The following is a 17481-nucleotide window of genomic DNA, read 5'->3' on the forward strand; positions in this document are numbered from 1 at the left end:
AGGGAGGGTCGGCTGTGTGGAGTGAATGCATGGGCACCAGTGGTGATGTTTTGATGTCAAGTCACGGAACAGTCTGCCTTGGCCAGTGTGGTGCTGGTGTGACAGCATGCCCCAGACCCATCCATCGAACAGGGACCCAGTGGCTCTCAACCCAGGAGCCCGGGAAGTTCCACATCAGGGCACCAGCAGGTCTGGGAATTCTGGCTTCAAAATGCACCCTGAATGCTTTGTCCCCTTAAGGAAATCCTTCCTTTTCACAGATGGAAGGTCTAAGAGGCAAAGGGGACCCAAACTCACCCTCTTACAGAGGCATTAATCCCAGCAGTCAGGGTGGGGCCCCAGGGCCTGATCTCCTCATGAAGTTGCCACCTCATAATGCTGTTATAATGGCTAAATTTCAGCGTGAGTTTTGCAGGGGACAGACATTCAAACCACAGCACAGCCCTGGCTCTGAAGGCTGAAATGTACACCATCACCCTCTCAGCCATTTCCCCCTGCCCAGAACTTGTTCTGCTGGGGACAAGGAGCCCTGGTCCAACACGTCTCCCCCATCCCAGAGACCAGGCTTGCAGCACCGGCTAGGTGATTGTCATTCTGTAGGAAAACCAAGCTGTTCCCTTGAGAAGTACCTGGGGTCACCTGCATTCATTCCCTCTGGGTTTGCCCTCTTCCAGGGAGGTCCCCCTGAAGGATGCAAAGGAGTACGCCGAATCCATAGGTGCTATCGTGGTCGAGACCAGTGCAAAGAATGCCATTAACATCGAGGAGCTCTTTCAAGGAATCAGTAAGTACCCGAAACCGGGTTTTCAGCCAAGCTTGCGTTCGGTGCTGGAGGAGCCAGGATACCGTATAGAGCTAGCTCCCAGGAAGCCCCTCGCTCTGCTGAGCGGATCTGATGCTGTGCAGATGAAGCCCACAGCTGGACACCTGTCAGAACCCACATCTGCTGTGCCCCTCGGTTTTGTTTCCATAATTCTGTGCTTTGGCCTGTTCACCTACGTTTTGTGAATTCAAAGGAAGTAGCCCTGTTTCCAAAGTCAAATGCATATTAATTTAAAGGTATGCATGGATCGCATTTTATGTTGGCACCTTTAGGAAACGAAATGTGAAACAGAACCATGAGGTCTAAAAGTGCCGGCCGCTGGCTAAACCCACTAATTCTAGGTGAACAAAATGAGGGAACCTTCTCTTCATTTCTTTTGCCTGTTCATTGTCCACAAAAAATAACATCTGCATCCCACATGGCCTGAACCTGGGCGTGAGCAGAGAGTCACTCTGTAAAGATCTTCCTCAGCTGATTCCTGGGAGGGGACGGCCCACCTGGTCACCTGCACTTCTCTTTCTTGTGATGGTTTCCCATGTTAATCTCTCCAAGAGCTGCTCCCCAGCTGACCTTCCCACTCACCTGTCTGCAGTGGCAGGTCCACCTTCCTCAACTCTGTTCCTGACGTTCTGTTCTGGCTCCTGCCACAGAAGTACCTGCTGACATGGGGTGGGGACGCTGAGCTCTGGGCGCTGCCCTGGCCCTGGGGCAGTCAGCAATGTGGGCAGGGAGGCTGGGCAAGGCCACACTTGGGAAAGGCTGGCACCTCTGTCCCGTAACCCTCCTTAGGAAAAGTGGTGCCCTGAACAGTTGGCAGCTGACCTCAAACATCTTGGCACCAGGAGTTCCAGAAGGGAAGCCCAATGTCTGCCTCTCCTCTGAGGCCTTCTGTCTAAGGCACAGAGGGCCCTCGCCCCTGGACAGATGCCATTCCCACTTACTGGTTTGGAACCATGACTTTGGCCTCTGAGAGCTCACAGCGGGGAAGCTCCTGTTTGTTTACCTCAGCTGGACAGAGAACTCACGGGAGATGGGCTCTGAGCCCTGTCCCTTCCACTGTGAGAAGAGTGCCACCAAGCTACCCCTGCAGCCACCGCCTTCCCTCCCGACTTGAGAAGGATTCGGTCCTGCTTTTATTCCACACTCAGCAGAGCAACGTCCAGCTCACTGGCCGCAGGGTTCAGCTCTGGTTTGCAGAGGCTGCGGCGGGGACCCCGGTTCTCACACTCTGACTCCTGACGGGCAGTGGTGGTGCTCTGCACATGTGTCCCTCAGGGGGACATCTCAGAGTGTCCCCAAGAGCGAGCTGCTTCCTTCCTGGTGGCCTTAGGCTTTTCTGGCATATTCAGCTGTTGGCATTTTGCTTTCCGGGTGGTTCTACTGAATGACCTGCTGCTGGGACATTACACCTGTCATTTGCACAGTTATTATCTTTTCCCCAGCGTGAGCCCTGCTCAGAGGGCAGACAGCAGTGCCCAGCCACAGAAGCCCAGGACTTTGTGCACCTTGAATTCACCTTGAGATTTCTGCAGGAGCTCGGAGACTTTCTGAGATTTGTGAAAGTCATTACTAAAGTAAAAGTTAAACAAGGACCTCAAAGAGAACGAGCCTAAGTGGCAAGTGTTAATCTACTAACTTGCAAGATTTTTTTGGTGTGGTTCAGCCATTACGCATCCCTTCCTGTTTTGCTGAAGGCACTGGGTAATTATGGCTTCAAAGTAACTGATTCCTTTATAAGCCATTGATTGAATACCTGTACCCTCGTCCTCTGCGTCAGATCAACCCTTGCTTGTTTCTGTGTTATTAAGACTTTTAGTTATAGTGGCCTTGACAGTGAGCTCACAGATGCGTAGTCCATGGCAGAACCTGTCTGCCCAGGTGTTTCCCTACCATTCCACCTAGGTACTCATCCGTCTACCATCTCTATCTGTCCCTCTCTTCATCTCTCTCTCTCTCTCTCTCTCTCTCCGTTTCTAAGTCTCTATTCATCTATGTATCTGTTTCTGCCTGTCCCTACCTCTTCATTATCTCTATCATCTCTCTCCATCCATCTCTGTCTACCCGTCCATCCCTGTTCACCTGTCTCTGTTGCCCATCCATCTGTGCATCTGTCCCTATCCATGCTTCCCTCCTCCCCCACCCCCTCCCACCCTCCTGGCCACCCCCTGCAGCCGTGCAGTGCCCAGAGTGTTGGCTATTTTAAATCCACGGGAGGTTTGAAACCCCCTAGGGGTTTCTGTGGTTTAGAGCATGAGAATTTGTGTTGGGGGGAGCAATGCAGAGATCGAACCCAGGGGCACTTTCCCACTGAGCCCCCCCCCCCAGCTTCCCCTTTTCTCTAAATTTTAAGTCAGGGCAGCTCTGGAGGCTGAGGCAGGAGGATCTGAGACCCTGCCTCTAAATAAAATATTAAAAAGGGCCGGGATATGGCTTAGTGGTTAAGTACCCTGGGGTTTAATCCTTGGTACCAAAAAAAAAAAACCTTTTCTATTAGAGCAGGCAGCTGTTGATGAAGGCGTGCTTAGCAGGTAAGGGGCAAGGCTAGGACGAGGACCGCCCATCTTTGCTGTCAAAAAAAAAAACTAATTTAGCAGCTGCAGCCACAGGAGATCTGTGTGAAATAAGGCCATTTGGGCTGTGAGCAAATGGATATAAAAACCCTAAGCAGCCTTCCTTTTATCAGCAGTTCTAAAGAGGACGTCGGTCAGGTGTGCAAAACAGTGCAGTCGGTTGTCCCTTATTATGGGAGGGAGTTGGTTCCAGGACCCCAGGATATCGAGATCTGCAGGTACTCGTGTCCCTTATTCAGATGGCATCGTATTTGCATATAGCATATGCACAGTTAAAAGCACCTTCCTGTGTCCTTTAAATCGTCTCCGGATGACTCAAGACACCTAACAGGGTCAAGGCAGTGTTCACAGTGGTTGACTGTGTTGCCTGGGGAACACCTGGACACGGTACCCGAGAGTGAGGGTGTCCCATCTGTGGTCTGTCTTCAACAGCTCATAATGGTCCTGGGCGGTCTGGTGGCACTGGAGTCTGTTTGAGTCAGGAAGCGTGTACGTCCCACACGCGGGGGTGAGTTTTGTCCTCTGGGCCATCAGACTGGTGTTGTACAGAATGGATGCCGTGTGGTCTTGCTGAGCTACTCCTTTCCTTTCTTGGCCACATACCACTTCATGGTCTAGGTAAGCCACAGTGGTTCACCTGTTTGCCTGCCGCGTGCCCCGGTTGCTCTCTGGCTGCTATGAACACCTGTGCCAGGCTCACGGGGCTGAACACCTGGGAGGGAGCGGCCCGTGTGGCCGACCTTGTGCAGCTGCCTTTCCAGGAGGCTGCCACACTGTCTCCAGGGCTGTCTCCATCTTTTGTCACCATCCCCAGTCACTCCACACCCTAGCCTCACTGGGTACCCAAGATGTCAGCCGTTGTAAAGAGAATAGGGTGGCACAGCAGCTTGGGAGGCTGAGGCAGGAGGATCTCCAGCTCAAAGCCAGCCTCCATAACTTAGGAAGGCCCTAAGCACCTCATGGAGACCCTGTCTCCAAATAAAATATAAACAAGGGGTGGGGATGTGACTCCAAGGTTAGGTGTCCCTGGGTTCAATCCCCTGTACAGAGAGAGAGAGAGAGAGAGAGAGAGAGGAGGAGGAGGTAAGGGTGGTGTCTCAGTGTGGTCTTAGTTTGTTTTCCTAAAGACTAGTGACATTGAGCATCTTTTCATGGTCTTACTTGTCATCTGGATGATTTTGTGACAAATCATCCTTCAAATCTTGCCACTTGGAGCCCAAGGTGGTGCCCCATGCCTGCAGTCCTGGCTGTTTGGAAGCCTGGGCAGGAGGACCCCTTGAGTTCAGGGTTCCAGACGAGCCTGGGCAATGTGGTGAGACCCGAAACCAGAAAGTGGCAGACCTGCATGGGCCCTCTGCAGTCTGTTGTCGAGTCTCGGGGTCATCTACAGATTGGGGTAGACCTTATTTGTCAGGTGTCTGGTTTCCGGTACTTCCTCCCAGGCTTGTCCTCTCATTTCAGGGGGGTCCTTTGAAGAGCAGGAGTTTTATTTTATTTTTTCTGAGATGGGGTCCCGCTGCGTTCACAGGCGGCTCTCAGACTCCTGGGCCCGAGGTGTCCTCCTGCCTCAACCTCCCTGTTCTGACCCCGTGCCATCCTGCCCAGCACAGCTTTTAATTTTTCTCAACACTTTCCTCTTTCACTTATGTTTTTTGTTTCTTTTGATTGTTAGAAAATTGAAAGGATATATCCAGACAGTGGAATATTACTCGTGGATAAAAAGAACTGAGCGATCACGCAATGCAGGAAACCTTAAATGCGTTTTGCTCACTCAGAGAAGACAATCTGACAAGGCTGCGTGTAGACAGTTCCCAGCGCGTGACATTCTGGAGAAGGCAGTGGGGACAGTGGGAAGATCAATGGCTGCCAAAGCTCTGTTGGGGGGATGGAGGGGAGGGCCAGGCCACGGCCCTTCTGTAGGATATTATGAGGTGGACAGAGGCAGAGAGAGCCTGTGCAGGCTGGGCTTTAGTACCAGCACCGTGTTAATATTGGCTCAACTAACGAATGCCCCACCCCAGTGCATGATGCAGATACTGCCTGAGGGCACAGGGATGCGGGACTCTGGTTTTCAGGGTTTTTTTTTTCTGTAAATCCAAAGTTGCCTTAAAAAAAAAAATATATATATATATATATATATGTATATATATATATATATATATATATATCAGTTAAGAAGGAAGGAAGGAAGGAAGGAGAGGGAAAGACATTGTGAGGTCACAGGAGACCTGGGGTTTTAAGGCAGCTAGTCCCTCCAGCAGGCACTTTGGACAGAGCCCGTGTCCCTTGCTCCTTCCAGAGGCACGGCCATTCCTTAGCTCCCCAGGTCTTTTAGCTTCAGTGTTTGGGACCTTCCCTTCCGGGCACCCCCCTGCAGTTTCCTGCTGCCCCTCTCTTCTCCTGCACTGCACTCTTCCCACAGCTCTCGCGATCCTGGCCTGGACTGTCTCCAGGGCTCTGGACCAACACCCTCCCCGTCTCCCCACCCATCCAGGCCCTTCATGGGGCATTGAGGCTCTTCACCCTGATGTGCAGGTCTTTCCCACAGTGGCCAGAGGTGTGGAGAGTAACCTCGTGTCCTGAGTGGCCCCTTCTGCATTTGTAGGGTGGTAACCCATGACCATAAGCCCCTGCAGCGTTCGGAAGCCCCCTCTCGAACTGGAGAGGTGTGAGGGTCATTATCAAGATAAGGAGGGCCAGTCCTAGGAAACCAGACACGGTGACTCATCTGGGTGACTCAGAAAATCAGGGTCAAGAATGGGAGCTGGACGCAAATGGCCACCCAGCTAACCAAACAAGGGGGCCCAGCCAGCTGATGCTGGGGTGTGAGGAAGGAGAGGACCAGATCAGCAAGCCCTGGGGAGGACTTGGGCCTGGGCCCAGGCTTCGTTTCCTGCAGTGTGTAAGTGCCTACGCTGTGGTGAGAGCCACGAGGCAATCTGTAGGTGTGGGTTTGTCCTTCCTGAGCACGCTTTTGTCTAGACTGTTAACTGTCAGGAAAACTGGACTTCAAAAACGCATCCTCAGCCTCTCCCAGAGACTCCCTCACAGCACAAACCACTTTAAGAGAAAACTCTGGCCTGGGATTTATGTTCGAACAGCTTGTTTCGGAGGTCGCCCAGGCAGAGGACGTTGCCCAAGGTCAGAGACATCCCAATGGAGCTCGGAGCCTTTTCAGCTGCTGGTGCGTCCCGGTGCCTCCCTGTGCCCACGTTAGCAGCCTTCCCAGGGCTTGCCTCTTCTGTGGGTCACCCAGGGGCCACTCACTTGCCATTTGCATCCTCCTCTGAGTGCTGGCCTCCCTGCGGCCACTGGATCTCTGTCCTCTCTGTCCTCTCCGCTGGCTCTGTTGGAGGTGGGAGTGTGGCCCCCACCCTGGGCCGTGCTCTGCAGGAGAGGGGGGTGGGTCCCATTCTACTCGCTGATCCCTAGGAGGACCCTGGGCCTGACCAGGAGGCACGAGGCGTTTCCCCAGGCAGAGACCAGGAGCGGGCCAGGGCCTGGCGGTCACCTCCTCCCTACCATGTGTGTGCAGCCTCGCGGGGCTGGCATTCTGTCATGCTCTGGCTCGGAGGCTTAAGGACCTGGCCCAGGTTCTCCCACTGGAACGCTGACTCCCAAGTCGCCAAACGTTTTTTACCGGAGGAGAAAAACCATAGTCCAAGGGAGGAAGCCACCATCATTCTTTGGAGACACACTGTAGACCTGCCTTGTCCACGGTCTCAGTCACCCACATCAGCTGCCATCTGAAAATATGAAATGGAAAATCCTAAAGAAATTCCCAAGTCTCAATGCCCTTTAGTGCAGCCTGTGGTTGGAATTGTCCTAATTACCATTCCTATTGTCACAATGTCTCACTGGGCCTGGTCCACAGTCAGACCTTGTCACTGGTACAAAGAGATGGCCATGAAAACCCCACTCTGTCTTCCCCATGGGGCTGGGGATGGGAGTCAGGCCTCGGGGCTCCCGCAGAGCCATGCGTAGCCCTGGGCGCGGTGTGAGGAGGGTACCTGCACCCCCAGTTCTAGGCAGCCCTAGGGGTCTTCGACTCATCCTGAGAGAATGGGGACAACGGGCTTATTTCTCCCGAGTGAGGGGTTGGCTGTCCTGAAGATGTGAGGATCTGGCGTCCCAGGAAGCCAGCCTGGCCTCTGGTTGGACCATGCCCCCCCCACCAGCTCAGCACACCCCGAGGGAGAGGGGCCCGTGGAGGCTGCGCCCACACAGGGCCGCTCACCGTCTCCTTGGGAAGGACGTGCCAGGCGGGAAGCAGAGGGTGGCTGGCCTCCCGGTGTCCTGCCCTTTGCGCCCTGTTCCTAGATTCCCACCAACACTTTGTCACTTTAATGAATCTCACACACATAGGCTTTTTCTATATTTCGGGTACTTTTCACAGAAAAAAAAAACCAGACTATGAAAACCTAAGACAGGAGGCTGTGGGGCAGGTGAGGTGAGGAGGCCGGGAGGCTCCTGCCGTCTGAGCGTGACGAGCAGCGTGAACTGTGTCTTCCTGGGGTGTTGATTCTGATTTGTCACAGACATTAAGATTAAAGTCCTCACACTGATCAGGCAGATGAAGGTCTCTGCTGTTAACCTTGAAATGCCGACGACCTTGACTACAGGGCCTGGGTGGCTGTCCACTCGGTCCAGTTTCCTATTTGTTGGTGTCTCCGGAGTCACTTCCCCCTGCCTGGCCCTCTGCCGGGCCCTGGCCACTGCAAGGCCCCAGGAGTGTCTGCTGTGTCAAGACGCTCTGGAGCCCTGTCCTTACCACTGCCCAGGTGGCTGGATGGGCTGTTTCAGAGCCCTGCCTTCAGGCTAGTGACTTGAGAAACAGAGCAGGAGACTCTGCAGGGAGAACCAGGAATGGGCCTCGGCGTCTGGGGGACAGTCAGGGTGGAGGCCGAGTCAAGTCCACCTGTGTCACTTCTCCCTGGCGACTTTGCCCGTGACCAGGCTCTCCAGGTGCAGCAGAGTGGTGGTGACTGTGGTGCCTGTGCCACCCCCGCCCCCGTGTCAGGCTCAGACATCATCTTCGAAACCGCCAACAGTGCTGCCATTGTCCCAAGGGTGGACTTCCAGGTTTCGTGGCCTTTAAAAATGTTTTTTGAGATGAATTCCCATACCAGACATCCCGCCCACTTGGGCAGAATGGACAGTTTTAACACTCAGGGTGCATGCAACCACTGGCCTGTCCCCCTCAAAACCAGCATTGAATCCAAACGAAGCCAGGCCCTCAGCTCCCACCCCTGCCCCTCCCCTCCCTTCTCACTTTTACTCTGTGTTTATTTCTAAGTTAAATTGAGTAAATATAAGGTCTCTCGTACTGACTTGGAAGCGTCGTTTCCTGAGATGGGCCTGGGGCAGGCCTGGGTGCTGGGCAGGAGAGTGGCAGGCCGCGTGTTGGTGGGGGGTTTGGCTCCTGGTTGCCATTCCCAGACCACTTCTATTTTGAGAAGCAGATGAGCTCTCCCTGTTCCGGTGGGAGTCAGGATGTATAAGTGAGGTGGGTGGTGGGAGGGCTGGGGAGGAAGGGGCTGGGTGGATGGGTCAGGGTGGGTTGCTGGGAACCGTCTCCCCAGAGCAGACGCTGCCTCTCCCAGGGCGTCTGCATGGTCAGGAGCTGCTGGCTCCTGGACTTTCTGACCGTGGACTTGACTTGGGGGCAGAGCAGGGACGGGTGTGTGGGAGACTGGGAAGGTGAGCTCAACCTTGGCCTCCTTTGTTTCAGGCCGCCAGATCCCACCCTTGGAACCCCACAAGAACGGGAACATAGATTGCATCAAGGTGGCGAATCTGTCCTCGCAAGGGGGCCGGCGGTGCTGCTGACCAGGGGCCACCACGCACAGTGCTGGAGGAAGCAGGAGCCGTGTGCTGCGCCCTCCAGGGACCCCACTCTTGGGGGCTGGCATGGCACTAGGAGAACTGAGCTGGCAGCTTCCCACCCTGGAACACCTGCAGAGACCGAGGCAGGAAATGTCCCTGAATGGGGACTTTATAGAACTCTGGGGAAACCCACCACACCACCACAACGTGGCCCTTGGAGCTTGAGATACACACGGGAGGAATTATACTTATTAGGCAATAGGTATAGTTGCCTTTTTAACATTAGAAAAAGTTTGGATTTGTACCCAAATTTTAAAGTACTGTTATCTGGTTTCCTGAGTCACCTCGCCAGAGTCTGGGACGTTTTCAGTGCCCTGGCCTTTGTGCCCTGACCAGCCTTCACTGAAGGACAGAGTCACTGTAGAAGGTCAGGTTTCACTGGCTGTTGAAGCCAGCCTTTATTTATCAGTGTTCTGAAGGAAGCCAGAGTAGCGTGACTGGACCACCGTGGACGCTGGCCTGAACTGCGGTAAGAGAGACAGGTCTTAGCAACTGTCATGGACATCTCTCCGTCTGATGGATGAACATTTTCCTAACTTTTGAAAACAAAATCAGACCAAAAATCATACATGATTTTGGGATTGGGAGGCCCAGTTTGAAAGTCAGCGAAGTCCTCACCATGTGAAGAGTGGCAGAGGGAGGTGCGGATGTCACTCAGGGGACCACCTGGCCCACATCTGCTCCACGGTAGTAAGGCCCTACTCTCTTGCAGACATTGAATGCACAGAGTAATGTTTTCCTAAGAGAATGTCTTACGGTATCATGTCCAGGGGGTACTAACTGGAGGGTGCTGGAATCTAAATTGTAGGACAAACATCTAATAATAGCAACTAATCCTGAGTGACTGCAAAGCCAGCCCAAGGAAAGATTGCCACCTTAAAGATCTAGACCCCCAAAGTTCTAAGACCAGAGAGGGCATTTTAAGCGCTGCCAGGCTGGGGGAGGAAGGTAGCAGGCGCATCAGTCCAGCCCGGGAGTGTCCGTGAACTGGGAAGAGGCTCCTGAAAGCCTCTCTTCCCAGTTGATTAGAGACACCGACTCCAAGGGAAGTCAAGGGAGGAAAGCATGGAAAAGAAGAGGAGCTTTTTCACTGAAAATTCAGATCCTGTTCCTACTCCAGCTTTCAAAGAATCTTGGGATTGAGAAGCAGTTGGTTTCCTGACCGGGCTTCTGTTGAGGAGTGGGGCCAGGAAAACCATGAACCCTGGTGATCATCCTGCTGTGTGTGGGCACTGGCCAGCTGGTATCTTCTGTGCCGTGGGCATTCAACGGCCAGCAAACCTTCCGTGATGAAGCTCCGGGAGAGAGAGCTACGTGCTTCACCCCAGGGATGTGCTGCCAAGTGGACTGCCCACCCTGGGGGAGTTGATTGACAGTCTCAGGATGTGACAGCAGGAAACACTCGTTTTGGTTGTAGCATGACCTTGGCTGTCCCACATAGTGCCTCAGAAACTGCTAGCGAGTGGCATTTAATGTCTTGGCAGGGCCCTTGCAAGGGCTCCTGGGGTTTTCCACGTTGCCAGCATAACTGGCTGGCTCGATTTATTTGCAAGCCAGGATGTTATCTTGCCTCTTGCCAACAGTTAAAATAAAGAACCCACGTTGAACCTTGAAATGACGCTCTGCAGGAGACGGGCAGGCTATGTTGGACTCTCCTCTCTGAGGAAACCTGCGCTTCTCTCTAGCCAGAGACTCGGGCTCAGGAGCTGACACGGCACAGGCCCAGGGCAGTGCCGCAGCTCCGGACGAGGTTCTTGGTGTTGCATCTTGCAGAAGGTGTCCAGTCTTGACCACAAGTCGAGAGCTGGCCATTAATGAGCCCCTGGTCCTATTTCGGGAGCACACAGGGTGTAAGCCCTCTCTTACCTTGCTCTGTGCCTTGGCTATTGTGGCCAGTCTGAGGACAAAGTGCACTTGGCAGCAGGCAGAGCAGGCGGCACCTGGGCATGGGCACCCTGACGCTGTGCCTCCTCTGCAGATGGCTGCCCAGGCCTGTTCCCCAGGAGGCTCTTGCCCTTTTTGCTGCCCAGGCCGATCTATCAATGAGCCCTGACCTCCACGGTACAGAAAGGCCTGGGAATCGCCACTGTCCCACATGTCAAGCAGTGTCATAGGAGGCCCTGTCCCTGCCAACATTTTCCAAAATTGGCTCCTTCCCCATCCTCCTCCACAGGTGGTCATGTGTATATGTGTAAATAGGACTTGGTGCTGGTTGTGCCAACACATAATTCAGTTCACTCTGGCTTGGTTTGGCTCTCGGCCGTGCCTTCTGTCAGACTGGCATGGGCTCTCACAGGGGTCATCCCCAGGGACATCTGGTGGCAGCAGAGTAGTGAAAACATCTTGGGTTGGGGACAGAATCGACTTCCACGTGGTGGTTAAAATGGCCCCATGGGTGCTGAGCAGACCTGGCCTTGCAGACTGAAAGGCTGCAGACCTAGGTGTAGCCAACAGTGAGGGCTGTGCCAGGTTCCTGGGAGGCTGGTGACTGGCGGTGGCTGAAGCTGAGCTCATGGCAAGTTGAGTGATGGGCTCTGAGCCGCGTTCAGACCTCACAGGGTGTAGACTGCTCTGTGGGCCTCACTGCGAAGCTGGTCATGCAGGGCAGTGCCCTGTCCTGCCCTTGCGGCCTGACCTGATCTTTCTGTAAAGGGCTTCCTCTGTCTGGGCTGGACCCAGTTCTCGATCTGCTGCAGGCCGCGCGCCTTGTATGCTCCTCCGTGCGAAGCTCCCTCAGCAGTGCCCGACCATGTCTATTATTTTTGGATTTAACACACTGATTCATACTAATAAATATTCTAAGTTTTACCAAGTGTGTCCTTTTCTTATTAAAATGTTCAGTAGAATGATTTTTTTTGGAAATGGCAGTCAATTCTGAATGAACAGTGGCGAATCCCCAGAGGAACACGTGTACCCACTCACACGAAAACCATTTTTGCTAGAGCAAAACGCAGTCTCCCGCTGCAGAAATGGACAGTAAACTATGGCACAGTCACATGGTGGCAGCTATGGGCCAATTAAAATGAGCGCGCTGTCTGAATTGCATCTTAAAGACAGGCAGGACGGCAAGCTGTCACCCTGTACAGCCCCAGGGAGCCACTCCTGTGCAGTAACGGAGCCCTATTAGGAATCTTTATCTGTCTCGTGATATAAAAGCCAACAGGACACACCGAGAACGCCCAGAGTCAAGGTGTCTGCCTCACTAGCCTCTGTATTCTTCTGTCATAATATTCCCCAGCAAGGAAGGGTGTGGAGATGGGAAGCCATGAAGCATCCGCCCACTGTGCCATGCTGGGGGTATTTCATAACTACAGTCACCAACATGTGGGGGGATTGCAGATGGGCACGTCCCCTCGCCTGGGCTCCCCTGCCCCTTGCAGCACACAGCTCACTGGTGCAGTGTGCCCTCGGGGCCTCTTGATGCCACGCAGAGCTTCAGGTGAGGTTAGACGCCCCTGGAACAGGCTGAGCCTCATGTTCCTAGTGTTCCAGACACTGCTGAGCTACAGCTGGGACTCCACTTTCAATGTGGCACCAACAAGAACAAGAAATGCTGCCGGGTGCAGTGGCACACATCTGTCATCCCAGCAGCTCAGGAGGCTGAGGCAGGAGGATTGTGAGTTCAAAGGCAGCCTCAGCATTAGTGAGACCCTTAGCAACTCAGTGAGACCCTGTGTCCAAATATAAAAAAAAGCTGGGATGTGACCCAGTGGCCGAGTGTCCCTGGGTTCAATTTATCCCTGGTACCAAAAAAAAAATGCAGGAAGAAAGAAACCCCCATGACCAATAGGAGACCCAGGGCCCTGGTCTCTGGGGAGGCAGCCCTCCTTTGCATCTGCTGGGGGTTCCCCATCTACACCAGCTTTGGAAATGTCTGGAACGAGAGGACCCACAGCGGCCTCCTTGGTCAGTGGCACCCTGCACAGATTCACCCTCCTACCTCCTCCCCGCATAGGTGCTATGCTCCTTCCTGCACAGGTGTATGTAATAGGACCTGGTGTCAGGAGAGTTGTGCCCTGAGGCCGGGGCCTTCCCAGGCAGCTTGGGGGGCTCACAGGATGATGGGCAGAGGGGCCTGGAGGACAAGGACGAGCTCAGGGTGCGCTTGGTGGCACTCCTTCAGCATCCTCGGGCCCCTCTGAACCGTCTGCACCTATTCCCTGTGCAGCCCAGTGCTGTCCAGAGAGCAGGCCCTGTGGACAGGGCAGGAAGGAGGTTCCATCCATGTCACCAGCCTGTCCCCTCCAAGCATGGCTCCACTTAGGTTTCTAGACTCCCCAGTGACAGCGGCTGAGCCGCCTGCTCATGGCCTTACCTTCTTCCCGCGCTCCTGTGAGAAAACCAAAGGATGACACCTGTGGTGGCAGGTGCCAGAAATGGGCTGTGCCCCGTGGGGCATGAGGACAGGAGCGGGCACCATCTCTCCAGAGTGTTTGTCACTCCAAGCCCAACACAGTTGGAAGGGTCATGTTCCCCAGCCCGAATTCTCAGCTTTTCTCGGAACTGGTTCTAAATGCCCACGTGTGTCCACATGTCTGCACTGCGTGTTGTACAACACGTGCAGCCAGAACTTAAGTTGGCATAAAGCAATGACCACCCGCTGCCCTTCAGCTTCCAGGCAGGAGCCTGGGGCCTGGCTGGGATGCAGCCGGCCTGCCCAGAGCTTTGGCCTGGCTGGGATTCAGGGGCCCCATTCCCTGCCCCAGCCATAGGCAGGAGGACTCTGTGGCCGCCAGTTGGACCCTCCATGGATTGCTTGAGTGGCCCCACGATGGGAGGGGCCCGTGTCGAAGGCAGAGCTGAGCCAGTCACCTCCCTTCCCCTTGTGGCCCACAGTGGCTTCCAGTACTTAGGCCTTATGTGCCGTCTGGCTCTAACCTGCACCTTCTCCCTGGGGTGGGGGAAGGGTGTGTAGAAGTTTCCAGAGATGCCATGGTGTGCCCGCTCCAGGGCATGGACCTGCTCAGGGGCGCACTGCTTGGCTGCAGCCCTCAGAGGGGACTCCTCTGCTCGGGGCTGTGGCTGTGGCCCCTGCGCCCATGTTTGGGTGAGCTGGTCCCAGCCTGTTTCTCCAGCCTGACCTGCTAAGCTCTTTCTTATCTCCAGGGCCCCTTCCTAGAGCCTGGGGTGGGGGAGCAGCTCCAGGCTGGCCTCCTCGAGCCTCTTCAGTCCTGAAATTCTCTGCTTGAGCAGACTTCACCTCCAGACGGGGCACCTCAGAGGGAGCGGTGCTGTCCACATTCAGCAGGAGCAAGTGGCCTCGCCGGGCAAACTGCGATGTGCAGCGCTGTGGTCCAATGGGAGCGTCCACTCCAGAACCATGTCCTCCCCAGTGGGAGGTAGGAAGAAGGCGGAATCACAAGCCACCATGGCATTTAGAGGTGTTCAGAGGTGGGCCTTTGAGGAGTGACTAGGATTAGGTCACTAGGGAAGACTCTCATTATTGAGAGAGGGAGAGAGAGGGAGAGCACAAATGCCAGACCCTCTGTTTCTCCCCACCTGGACTCTGCCAGCAAGGAGGTCATCACCAGATGTGGGTCCTGGACCACAGGCCAGAACGTGAGCTGAAACAAACCTCTTTGCCTTATAAATCACTCGCTCTGTGGTATTGTGTTGTTAGCAGCAAAGTAGAACTTTCATCATTCTAGCCTGACATGCGTCATACCTGGCAAAGTGGGGGATGTGTCAAGGAGAGGGTCAGGAAACTCAGGGGTTCTTGGGGGTAAGCACCCTATTGCAGCTACCTCTGTAACGTCATCCACTCACCTGCACACCCATCCACCTGTCCACCCACCCAACCATTCACCCATCATCCACCTTCCCTCCATCCATCCACCCACTATCCACCCATCTTCCCACCCACTAACCCATCCACCCATCTTCCCATCCATCCACCCCCATCACCCATCCATCCCGCCACCTGCCCTTACTCCTCATGTGATGCTGAGCAAGTAACTTGGTCTCTCTGGGTTTGTTTCCTCCTATAAATAGACATAGTGCCACATTCCAGGGTTGACATTGGGATGAAGTAGAGTGACAGAGAACTTGGTGGCTGTGACAAGGATGCAGACCTTGGCCTTGGCCCTGAGGTGGGGTCTCTGCTCCTGGCTTTTCACTCGCCACTTTCTTCTTTTTCTTCTCTTCCCTTTTCTCTCTCTCGGGAGGCAATACAGGGTGGAGATTCAGGAATCCGGAGTCAGACCAGCTGATTCTGGCTTCCAACCCTGACAGGCTGGCTGTGGGCCTTTGGTGGGTAACCTCCCTGAGCCTCAGTTTCCTCAATGCAAACTGTGGATAATAATTCACATGCACCCATATCCACACTCCTGGAATCAAAAGGTTTTGTAAAAAGAAAGATTTTTTTTCCATGTTTGGCATAATCGCTTGGCGGCGGAACCAAACCTGAACTTGGGCAAAGCTATTTACAACTGTATTTCTCCAACCAGGGGTGACGACTGGGTGATGGAGCTGAGAAATGCTGCAGTGTTTGATTAGAGAGTCCTCCTGCAGCTGGGCTGGAATGTTCTGTGATAGACACACCATGTCTGTAAAATCTAGGCAAGAATTATGAAGTTGAGGATGCCTTTGCCCAAGAGTACTGCGGGGTGCTCCAGGCCCCGGAGCTGGAGCAAGGAAGTGCAGAGGAAGAGCTGCCCCGTGGGAGCCGCAGGCAGCCCCAGCAAGGACAGTGTGGAGGAGGCTCTTGGTGCCCCTGAGTGGGACCTCAGGGTTCCGCCCTGCAGAAGGCACCTGGTGCTGGCAGCCAGCAAGAGCCCAGGAGCAGCAGCTGCGGTGAGCAGAGCCACCGGCTGCACCAGGCACCGCCCGGGGTTTATGTCCACCTCGTACTTCCCACCCACCCCGTACTTCCCACTTACCCCATGAGGTCCGTGCGGTCATCATCTCCATTTTACAGATGAGGAAGCTGGAGTGAGGGGTTCAGTGAATTGTGTAAGGTTACAAATTAGCAAAGGCCAGATGTCAAAGGCTAGCACCTTCTGTATTTTCATTATAACTGCTGTCAGGACAACAGAGAAGACAGTCGGGTGTTCTAAAAGGTTCCCGTGAACTACTCTCAAGTCATCTCTCATTTTGTTCAAGAAACACATCTGAGAAGGGTGCACAGTTGCTCTCATCTGTCAGGACCCTGGAGAGCTGACGTGGGGCTCTCAGTTTCATGCAGCAAGAAAGTAGGGCAAGCTGCATCCACACCAGGTTCACCTCTCCAGACCGACTCGCCCTCAGGGGAAGGTCTCCCCTGGGGCGTGAGGTCCACCCCTCCAGACCTACTCACCCTCGGGGAGGAGGGAGGCGCCCTTGGCAGGGTCTCCACCGGGGAGGGGGGAGCATTGGTGGCCCCTCACTGGAACACTGAGTCCTCTGACAGAGACCTGGTGGTGGGCCTCCACCACCATCTGATCTTGCCCGCTGCTGCAACTGCTCAGCGGACCAGCAGGCTGCCTGTGGCGTCCTTGCTGTATCCCTGGCCCCAAGGCTGAGACCTTGCTCAGCCCTCTCTGGATTCTCAGCTGGCCTGGACCCCCATGCACCAGGGTCCGGTGATCTCAATCCTGTAGGGCCTCAAGCACTGAGTTTGCTTCTGAGAACCCAGTGCCCAGACTGGTGTCCCCAGGTGGGCCTGGTGTCTGTGCCCCTCCCCTTGGGCTCTCCCTGGCCCTGCATACATCTTGCTATATAGCTGGATCTGAACTGTCCCTGCAGACGTGTGGAGTATGGTCCCACTGGGCACTGGGCGGTGGTGGGAACTTGAAGAGGGTGTGCCCTGGGGTCAGGAGGGCCTAGCTTCCTCCTCTTTCCCACCTCCTGGCCACGCGCTGAGGGCTCTGCTCCACCTGGGTGCTCCTCCCCTGCTGTGCTGCCCGCCAGAGGATCACAGCCTCCAATGCTGAGCCACAGTAAGCCCTGCTCCTTGTAAGCTGACCACTCAGGTATTGGAGAATCCCAGCTCATATCTAGGCACGTCCCCAAGTGCTAAAACTCCCTCCCTGAAATGCCCTGAACTGTCCCCTCCTGTCAGCAACACACATGCCTGAACCCTCTCCAGGTCCCACCAGCTGTCCTCCGTGCCTCTCCACTGAGCCGCCCTCTCCTTCACACTCGCCCTCAGAGAGAACCTTCATCTCCTCCAAAACCATGAGCCAGAATAAACCCGTTTTCTCTATAGGCTGCTTGCCTTGCATA

At 54.6% G+C, this 17481-nt stretch overlaps 1 protein-coding gene across 3 annotated transcripts in view; it reads left to right on the forward strand.

The window, feature by feature from the left end:
• The window catches only part of Rab31 (RAB31, member RAS oncogene family), a 94094-nt gene extending 82007 nt beyond the window's left edge, over positions 1-12087 (forward strand). For all 3 annotated transcript variants that reach the window (XM_046421413.2, XM_046421414.2, XM_046421415.2), the window contains 2 exons: positions 675-784; positions 9125-12087. In XM_046421413.2, coding sequence (XP_046277369.1) covers positions 675-784; positions 9125-9222 — 208 coding nt within the window. In that variant the 3' untranslated portion in view covers positions 9223-12087. The remainder of the gene's footprint in view (positions 1-674; positions 785-9124) is intronic.
• The last annotated feature ends 5394 nt before the right edge of the window (positions 12088-17481 follow it).

This window comes from Marmota monax, unplaced genomic scaffold, assembly GCF_021218885.2.
Source record: "Marmota monax isolate L192 unplaced genomic scaffold, Marmota_monax_Labrador192_F-V1.1 WCK01_AAM20220418_F8-fsc00254, whole genome shotgun sequence".
NCBI lineage: Eukaryota > Metazoa > Chordata > Mammalia > Rodentia > Sciuridae > Marmota > Marmota monax.